Source organism: Prenolepis imparis, unplaced genomic scaffold, assembly GCF_030444845.1.
Source record: "Prenolepis imparis isolate NDT839.2.m4 unplaced genomic scaffold, iyPreImpa1.0 SCAF_3, whole genome shotgun sequence".
NCBI classification, from domain to species: Eukaryota; Metazoa; Arthropoda; class Insecta; order Hymenoptera; family Formicidae; genus Prenolepis; species Prenolepis imparis.
Genome location: NW_028141161.1, coordinates 6,345,293 through 6,355,123, shown reverse-complemented (window position 1 = coordinate 6,355,123; position 9,831 = coordinate 6,345,293). Strand labels below are relative to the sequence as shown.

At 28.4% G+C, this 9,831-nt stretch overlaps 2 protein-coding genes across 2 annotated transcripts in view; one reads left to right on the top strand and one right to left on the bottom strand.

Moving 5' to 3' along the window:
* The first annotated feature begins 354 nt into the window (after positions 1-354).
* On the top strand, positions 355-1,836 carry Awd (nucleoside diphosphate kinase). Its single transcript, XM_083034405.1, has 3 exons — positions 355-653; positions 1,324-1,425; positions 1,575-1,836. Exons 1-3 carry the CDS (start codon positions 474-476, stop codon positions 1,803-1,805), a joined length of 513 nt encoding a protein of 170 aa, XP_082890531.1. The 5' UTR covers positions 355-473; the 3' UTR covers positions 1,806-1,836.
* Positions 1,837-4,216: 2,380 nt separating this feature from the next.
* The window catches only part of LOC145934125 (lipopolysaccharide-induced tumor necrosis factor-alpha factor homolog), an 8,972-nt gene continuing 3,357 nt past the window's right edge, over positions 4,217-9,831 (bottom strand). The window contains exons 2-4 of the mRNA XM_083034406.1: positions 5,367-5,480; positions 4,899-5,040; positions 4,217-4,806 (exon numbers count right to left, since the gene is read on the bottom strand). Coding sequence (XP_082890532.1) covers positions 4,704-4,806; positions 4,899-5,040; positions 5,367-5,466 — 345 coding nt within the window. The 5' untranslated portion in view covers positions 5,467-5,480 and the 3' untranslated portion in view covers positions 4,217-4,703. The remainder of the gene's footprint in view (positions 4,807-4,898; positions 5,041-5,366; positions 5,481-9,831) is intronic.

Sequence of the window (9,831 nt, the reverse complement as noted above, 5' to 3'; positions counted from 1 at the left end):
GTGACATATATACTGACAATAACGTTTGAAACATTTCCATAATGAAGAAACGTTTAAAATCGGAATATCGATATTTGTACTGGTTTCATGCCAAAATAAGCTTCGATAATAAAAACTATATATAATACAATTAAAATTAATCGAGATCGAAGTTTTTTAAATACACACAATAATATATAAAAGTCATGTGTACTAATGTTGTATGCGTGCTACGTGCAATTTGGCTAGTACATATATATATTTTTATGGATCAAAGAGATCTTCGCCGTTCTATCCATTACTCAAGTCTATGGTTCTATACACACACAATCCTGTTCAGTCCGACATTTTGAAATTCGACCGGCCGGCGGATACGATCGACGAACCGGCACATCACAACGCGTTCTCCCCCCCACTTTCGTCAGGTTTCTCGCTTCTCGCCTCGCGTCATCGGGTCATCTCGTTCTCGCTCATTTGCGGCTAGTTGGCACCGTATGGTTGTATGTTCCATCTCGGCCTTGTTACAAATTATTTGCAAATTAATTATGGCGGAAAACAAGGAGCGCACCTTCATCATGGTCAAGCCAGACGGCGTACAACGTGGTCTGGTTGGCAAGATTATCCAGCGGTTTGAGGACAAAGGCTTTAAACTTGTGGCTCTGAAGATGGTGTGGGTAAGTAATGCTCGCGTAATTTTATTGCAACATTGCGTTTTTCTGTAACCTATTGACGAAGAGTTAGCACGAGTACACCACGTGGTTCTTCCGTGATTAATATTATATACTGGCTGTTCAATGTCATTAGAGGTCCAGAGTTGAAATTACTCTTATTCTTTTGTTTCGAAGAATCATATAAAAAAATAGAGTGCATTCAACAAAAATTATATCGAGTAAAAGCAAGTAAAAGCACTCGAATTTAATTCATAATATCCGTAATTTTATATAAAACATAATTCGATTGTTAAACATTAATTGCAGATAAAATAATGTTTTTGTTTAATCAGTGCAGTACAGTTGAGTATACAGTATTGATATTGATTTGTAAGAAACAAATTGAATTAGCACTTGTCTTAAGGTTAGAAATTCATCGACCTAATCCTCCATGCGATGATGAACGCGGCGCGAAATTTGAAATACGAGTTATACTCGTATCTAATATAATTTCTATATTTTCAAGATAAAATATATTTATCTTGAAAATATAGAATCGTAATCGTAAAATAATAGGCTAAAATACTCATAAATAAGAATTATATTTCTCTAATTCATATATATAATATATATAATACATATAATACATATAATACATATAATACATATTCTTTCATTTACATTTACATTATAGCCAACCGAGGAGCTTTTGAAAAAACACTATGCCGATCTAGCATCGAGACCCTTTTTCCCAGGTTTGATCTCATACATGAGTTTGGGACCAGTTGTGCCAATGGTAAGTTTTGTTATTATGTAATGAAATAATACTAATACATATAATAATGATTTTCTTATAATTAGTCTCCTACGATAAATGATAATACTGATCAAAAACTAAATATTTGTCTATTTTAATCTATTTCTTAATAAAATTATTGCTTTTAGGTCTGGGAAGGCTTGAATGTTGTAAAGACTGGTCGCGTGATGCTGGGTGAGACGAATCCTAAAGACTCCGCACCCGGCACAATCCGCGGCGATTTTTGCATACAAGTTGGTCGGAATATTATCCATGGTTCCGACTCTGTGGAATCAGCCAAGAAGGAGATCGGTCTATGGTTTGGCGAGAAGGAAGTGATCGACTGGACGCCCGCGTCCGAGAAGTGGATCTATGAATAAAGATTTCTGATGAAGAAATATTTTTCCAGAAGATACCATCTTTCTATAAAGCCTTTAGAGAATTTTTCCAAACCTATACTACTGCCAACCAAATTATATCCAAATAATTCCATTATTGATAGGCCGAGAATAAAAATAATGAAGAAAAATTTTCATTTATATAGAATAAATAATATTGTGAAACTCTATCAAGAATTTTGAAGTACTGTAAAAGTAAAGGGTTAAAGTTATCTCGTCAAAACATCGTCAAAATTAACATCGATATAATTTATGTTGGATTTTTTGAAATTGTAGAAGCTATCATAATAAAATTTGAAAGAACAAGAACATAAAGTCAATTCTTATATGAAAAGTATAAGGTTACTTAATTTTTTACAAATTGAGAAAATCTATCTGCTAAAAAATAGTGTATCCTAACTTAAACAATTGAAAGTTATATTGTAAAGAATAAAATAAGTCTGAATTATAAAAAATTAAAAAATATGAAAAATTAGCAAAAATTTACAAAAAGTTAATGTAAATAAAAGCTATCAAAAAATTAAAATTTATAAAAAAAATTAAGTTGTAAAAAAAATAAAATTAGCTGCCGAATTATAAAAAATTAAAAGCTGTTATATAAAGAATACAAAAAAATTAGCTGCCGAATTATTAAAAATTAAAAGCTATCGCAAAAAAATAAAAAAATTTGCTGTCGAATTATAAGAAATTAAAAATTATAAAAACAAAAATTAGCTGCCGAATTATAAAAAAATTACAAGCTGTCGTAAAAAAAAAGAGCTGTCGAATTATTAAAAATTAAAAACTATTCTAAAAGAAATTAAAAAATTTGCTGCCGAATTATATAAGAAATTAAGTTATCGTAAAAAAACAAAAAAATTAGCTGTCAAATTATAAAAAATTAAAAGCTATCGCGAGAAAATAAAAAAATTGCTGTCGAATTATAAGAAATTAAAAATTATAAAAAAAAAAATTAGCTGCCGAATTATAAAAAATTAGAAGCTGTCGTGAAAAAAAGAGCTGTCGAATTATTAAAAATTAAAAGCTATTGTAAAAGAAATAAAAAAATTTACTGCCGAATTATATGTATAAGAAATTAAAAGTTATCGTAAAAAAACAAATTAGCTGTCGAATTATAAAAAATTAAAAGCTATCATTATATAAAAAATACAAAAAAAATTTGCTGCCGAATTATAAAAAATTAAAAGTTATCGTAAAAAAATAAAAAAATTTGCTGCCGAATTATAAAAAATTGTGTCGTAAAAAGTGCAAGAAAAAAATAAGCTGCCGAATTATTAAAAATTCAAAGTTGTAAAAAGAAGCTGTCGAATTATAAAAAATTGAAATTTATTGTAAAAAAAAATATATTAGCTGCCGAATTATAAAATTTTAAAAGTTGTTGAAAAAAAATGCAAAAAAATAAGCTGCCAAATTGTAAAAATTTGAAAACTAAAAAAAAATAATGCTACTAAAACTTATGCAAGAAGAAACTTATTAAAAAATAAAAGGATACACTAAAAAATAATGTATTATAAAAATATAAAAATAAATATAATTTAACAAAAGTTGCAAAATGAAATGAAACATTTTACAATTTTATTGAAACCACATAAATTGTATCGTTGTTAAACGCTGCCGCGGATATCAAGAAGTTGTAACATAATAATATAATTTTTTTGCAATTCAAATAAAATAAAAACTTAATATAAGTAATATTAATATATAGTATTAGAGATATTTTTTCTTGTATTCCTTTTTTCTGTGCTATTTCGTGTCAAGCCGTTTACAATTATTACATAATCTAGTAATTGATAATCATTACATAATAAGTTTATAATTATTATATAATCTAGTAATATAAAATTATAATTTACAAAATATAATATAAAATAAGTTTTAAAATTTTCAAGTTTCTCAATAAAAATACTTTATAAAAATAGAGAACTGTGTATGCAGACAATGAAGAACTCCCTCATTTTTTAATATTGTGTAATAGAATATACTCTTATTTACATGTGTGTAATAGAGGATAATATGTCCAATTCCTCAGTTATGAAGATAAGTATCAACACTATGAAAGATACAACAAAAAGGTATGAATTTTGTATCACAATAATAACTACATAATATTCATTAATATTTTATATAATATTAATATTAATATTTATAAGTATGTATTTATAATTAATATATTTTATTATTTTCGTGAATAAAGAATAAAGTACATATTGTTGAATCATTTGTTAGACACAATATATTATCAATTGCTTTTCACATCTAAAATCTTGAAAAACAAAAGCTATCTAACTCTAGGAAAGAATAAACAGGAGAGCAGTGCGCTGTTGAAGATAGAAAAAAAATGAAGTGTTATGAATTTCTCTTATATATTTTTGCATTTTTATTATTTTTGTACAGAAAATTTGTTATACCATATGAAAAAAAATATTCTGTAAATTCAATTGTACTGTATTCATACTGTAATATACACTTATATATTGATTTATTACTCTCTCTCATTATAACAAAATAATAACAAATATTAAGTTGAATGTAACTATTGCATAACTAGCAGTATTTGTAATATTTCTTGCATGTAATGTATAAATTAAATTGTGCTTTTTTTTGTTACATATTATGACAAATCTGTTTGCCAGGAAGAAGTAAGAATTATATATATTGTTTATATTAACACATTTTGTATATATTCTCTAAATTTTTATATAAAATCAAGATTTTTTGTTAACTTTAACTAAGATTTTAACTAAATCGATATTTTAACTTGAATTATATATATATATGTATAGGGCAAAGATATAAAACTTTTTTTTCGTCGTTGTAAATCTTGATCGATGATAATGCCGTCATATCTCTTCGTATACTTATAACGCAGCTTAAAATGGATTAATTTTCGGACGATCCGAGATAATTGCTGCACGCCGGACAATAATGTTTCTTCACCAAACAGCTATCCATGCAATAAGGACATGGTGCGCAACACCAACATCTGGGAAAAGATTTCAGATTTAATTTTGCAATCTTTTAAATAAAAAGATTTGTTATTGTTATTACTATATCTCGAACCCAAAACTCTCTTACCCGAGAACACAAAGAAGTAGCGCGAACAAGTGTGTTTTTGTGTTCGCTTCCGTTTCTACACGTGTGGATATGTTAGCACGGCAGTGTGGACAAACCATATGTTGCGTTTCTGTGCCAAAGCTCGCACCCGTTATAACAATACCTACATTTAATCAAACTACATTAGGTTTCACAAGATTCATTAATCTCAAATATTTATTAGTATATTTGAAATAATGTGTAGGTAGCACAAGAACGTTGATGATAAAAATGGTATTAATTGGTGTTACAGGCTTGAAAATACGTCCGTTTAGCATAAAATCACCCAATTTCAATAGTTCTTACAAAAATGAAACGCTTCTGATATTTTTATATGAAATGCAGAGGAGGCCGAAAACCGGCCTTATAGACCCTCCTCCTTTAATGCGAACAATCATTGTCATTTTTTACTCAAACTTGCTAACAATTTATTTCTAACATTTTGCTTACTTGTTGGTTGTTGTGGAGGCGGAGGTGGCGGCTGCGGATAAGGATATGGTGGTGATGTGGCAAAACCAGGTTGTGGTGGATGTTCCATTTTATACTCCATTGACAACTATCTAACTGCAAAATATGGAAAAAAATTACAATTTTATGTAATAAGATATCGAGAATCATCCATTAAAGGAAATGGATTCCTTAATTTGAATCCACAAAAGATGCATGCAATGAATTTGTTTTGCAGTAAAAATGACAAATATATATGAATTCACTGCTTATTGTTAGTACTAGTTTCTATATACATTTATGACAAACCCAGACAGCACAGTGACGTTTTAAAAACGTATTAAAAATGTACATATTGGACGTTTTGTACGTATTTATAACATCCATATTAGAGCCTTCGACATCTTTAGGACATTTTAGAAATGTCCAGTATTACTTTTCTGGACAATCGAAACATGTCCATTTTAAGGATTAAACAAACTAAAATTGGACCTGCTTCGAACATTGAACGTATATTTTATAGTAGATAGGTGTAGGTATATATATGTAAATTTATATATTTAGAGTTTAGAGTACTGAATATACCTATTTTAGTACACATACAGCATCAAAAAATTGCAGAAATCTTGCAAACATCCAAAAGAAACAAGAAAAAAAATTGTTGAAACTGTGTAAGTTCATTTTGTTTATCCGTAATACTTAGATATTCGGATATTATATAATCTTAATATTCAATATTTGCAAGCTTTATATATAATTCTCATAACAAATCTTAAATACGGGAAAGATAGCGCCTCGTGCGTCACATAGCGGTAAATAAAAGAACTAACCCAGCGAGAAATGATTGGTCGAATCGACGTCAATTCAACATCAATTCGACCAAATTGACGTTGATTCGACGTCGATTCGATCACCATTTCTCACTGGGAATGATTAATGAATACTGTTTTTATAATATTTTTGGAATATTACAGTAATATTTCGTTTAAAATATTACAGTTACATGTTCTTATAATGTCTCTCCAATATTACGTTGCAACTTGTAAGATTATAATATTGCTGCAATGTAAATGAAATGTTCTGTGCTGTACGTAAAATGAATGTTTTTAAAACGTCTAAATATAATATATTATACTTTGAACGTCTAATAATGGATATTCTTAAAACATTCATATTATATCCATGGACATTTGGACTAAATAAAAACCAAAACTGGACGTCCATTGGATATTCTGTGCTGTCTGGGAAATGAGATACTTAAAGTTGTAAAAAGGTTTTTTCAGTAAGTTTTGTGAAGTAATTTGTCGCAATTTGTCGTATACATTTTTTGCAAATTCAAAGATATTTATTCCCTTTAAGCTCCCTGAAATTTTACACTACTAAAAAAAAAAAATAGGGAATACTTCATACCCTAAAAATTAAGTTACTTTTAAACCGCTGGAATCGACGAAAAATCATCGTAGACTAAAAATTAAAAAGGCATTTTGAAGCTTGAAAGTTTCAACTTTAACGCGAAATTAGTGGTTTAAAAAATTTTTTTTATCTTTCCATTCTGTGCTTTAAAAAAGAACACATTGTTTTGTTCTTAAAATTATGTATTTTTGACACTTGCAGTTCGACAAAAAATTTCTTTCAAAAAAAGTTCCATACATTTTACCTACAAAACGATATTTTTTAAATTTTCCTAAAATTCTTTTTTTCTTGACCGGATTACACGATTTTGAAAGTAAAATTATATATTTTTTAAATACAATGTGTGTTGTCGATACTCGGCAAAAAATCATCGTATATAGACAAAAAATTAAAACAATATTTGAAGCTTGAAGTGTCATCAACTTTAACGCGCTATCGATTAAAAAAATTTTTTTTTATTTTTATTGTGTTCTGAAAAATATTGAAATTTAGTTACAAAATTTTAGAATTAATTTATATTTGTTATTTTCCTTGCAAAAAATATTCCTAACTCTTTTTAACTAAAATATATTTATTGACAAATTGTCACACACACACATACACGCACTTATTCAAGTATATTCAGTTGCACAATAGGCCTGATGCCTGATAATGCTGTTGCCGCTATATCAGTTATTAAGAAGAACGTCTCATAGAGATTAAACGATTGATTCTTGAGGGTCGTGGTAATGACTTTTGATCAGCATCACATGAACAATATTTCTGCACAAACAAAGTTTCAGCTAATTTCACAAACAAAGTTTCAGCTAATTTCACCGAAACCCAATTTCCATAAGGAAATGGCGGAGTCCTTTTTGTAATATACAGTCTGTTAGAGATTGTTTCAACACTCGTGAACAGGTAGAGCGAGTTAAATTGAATATAGAAAGTCCGTCTTGCGATCTTTTTAAATTATTAATTTATCATTAATTATTGCGAAAATTGCAAAATGGAAAAGATTTTCTGTTCAGTTTACTGTGCTCTTAATTACTTACAATTTTTATCAGACACCCTGTATATACAATATCATCTATATATTCGTTATCATCAGTGTACCCTTATCACAATTCGCGGAAATCTCCCAATATAATCTTTCTCGATAATATTTATTCATAATCTTTTTCCAACGCGTCAAACATTCTCAATTAGATTTCAACGAAATAAATGATTATGAAAAAAAATTCAAACTTCAGAATTTTTTTCTTATTAGATTATTATACAAGGTGAGAAATCAAATGTCGAGTAATCGTAATACACTTTCTGGTTTTTTGAAAGAAAAATGTAATATATGCAATTAATTAAAAATTAATATGCAAGAGCCGAGATCCTATGTAACGTATAAAATATATAAAATATGAATTATTATACATAGTAAAAGTTCCGTCTAAAAATAATAATTAACAGTATAAATGAGCAAAGGAACCAACGCCGTTAGTAAAGCGCAAAAAATAAGTTTATTAAATCTCAATTACATTAATAACATCGCGAACGTTTCTGTCCTTATTAGGACTCTCTTCAGCGCGTAACTATCATCAATAATATTTAATTACATAGAAAATTAAAACATTAGTCAATTAGTTAAAAACGATGTTCTACAAAGTAATGTCAAAGTCATCAATCCATCGAGTCTTATTGTTGCTAAGCTGTCAACCATCTTTTATATATTACCATTATGTATGTCGTGGTTAAGAGCATACCTCTATAAATAATATATATCATACGTCTGATACGTTAACATAAAATTAAAAAATTAATTAAGAATTACAAGGTAAAAACTCACATGGTAATTATGATGTGCAATCTCACGGACTCAATAAATTAAATCGTGTGACACAGTACATGTTTAACTATACAATGATTCGTTCCAAATGAGATCGATATATCGGACAGTTATTACTTCCACTTAACCGCAAATAATAATAGAGGTGAATTTATTTAAATGTAAATAAACATGACTAGTATCTATTTTTAAATCTTAGACAACCTATCTATTGTATTTACATATGCTTCATGTAAGCCATCTGTATCTGTTTGTAAATTCAATCCATTGTTTTGTCTTTTTATAAAAAGCATTTCAGAAATTAATCGTTTGTTATAATTCGGCTCACTATCTAATATTTTTATATCATTCCAATTAAATTCTAATCTATGATCCGTAATCACTGAATGCGTAGACGTATTGCGTTTAATGTGATTCCGATGTTCCTTCATTCTAGTTTGTAATTGTCTACCAGTCTGGCCGATATACGATGCATCGCAATTATTACACTCAATCTTATAAACAATATTATTATGTGATGACATGGTTGTTGAATCTTTACCAACTTTTATATAACGATGCAATTTATTCAGACTACAATAAGAAAGTTTGACATCCAGATTATCAATTATCCTATTAAAGCTTTCAGAAATAGAAGGAACGTATGGGATTGTGAAAAACTTTTTTCCCCGGTCATTACTAGTCTCATTATCCTTCTGAGTATTATGTGTATTGTTAATGCGATTGTTAAATAAATATTTAAGTCGATTATAGATGGTTACAAAAATTAAATCTAACGGATAATTATTATTCAATAAGATGTCAATAATTAGACTCAAGTTTTTTTGTTGAAAAGTCGGGTGAGAAAGTAAAATGGCTCTATCAGTTAGACCCATAATAGTACCTTTCTTTTGTGATAGCGGATGTTGAGATAGGAAATTAAGGTACCTTATACCTTAATTTCCTATCTCAACATCCGCTATCACAAAAGAGTACTATTATGGGTCTAACTGATAGAGCCATTTTACTTTCTCACCCGACTTTTCAACAAAAAAACTTGAGTCTAATTATTGACATCTTATTGAATAATAATTATCCGTTAGATTTAATTTTTGTAACCATCTATAATCGACTTAAATATTTATTTAACAATCGCATTAACAATACACATAATACTCAGAAGGATAATGAGACTAGTAATGACCGGGGAAAAAAGTTTTTCACAATCCCAAGTACTCTGCGTTGATACCACTGCTT

Bases quoted from the DNA above. Each gene is read 5' to 3' on its own strand.
- Awd (XM_083034405.1), top strand. From the start codon at position 474: ATGGTTGTATGTTCCATCTCGGCCTTGTTACAAATTATTTGCAAATTA. The intron at 654-1,323 runs GTAAGTAATGCT...TTTACATTATAG, and splicing joins TGGCTCTGAAGATGGTGTGG to CCAACCGAGGAGCTTTTGAA. The intron at 1,426-1,574 runs GTAAGTTTTGTT...TATTGCTTTTAG, and splicing joins TGGGACCAGTTGTGCCAATG to GTCTGGGAAGGCTTGAATGT.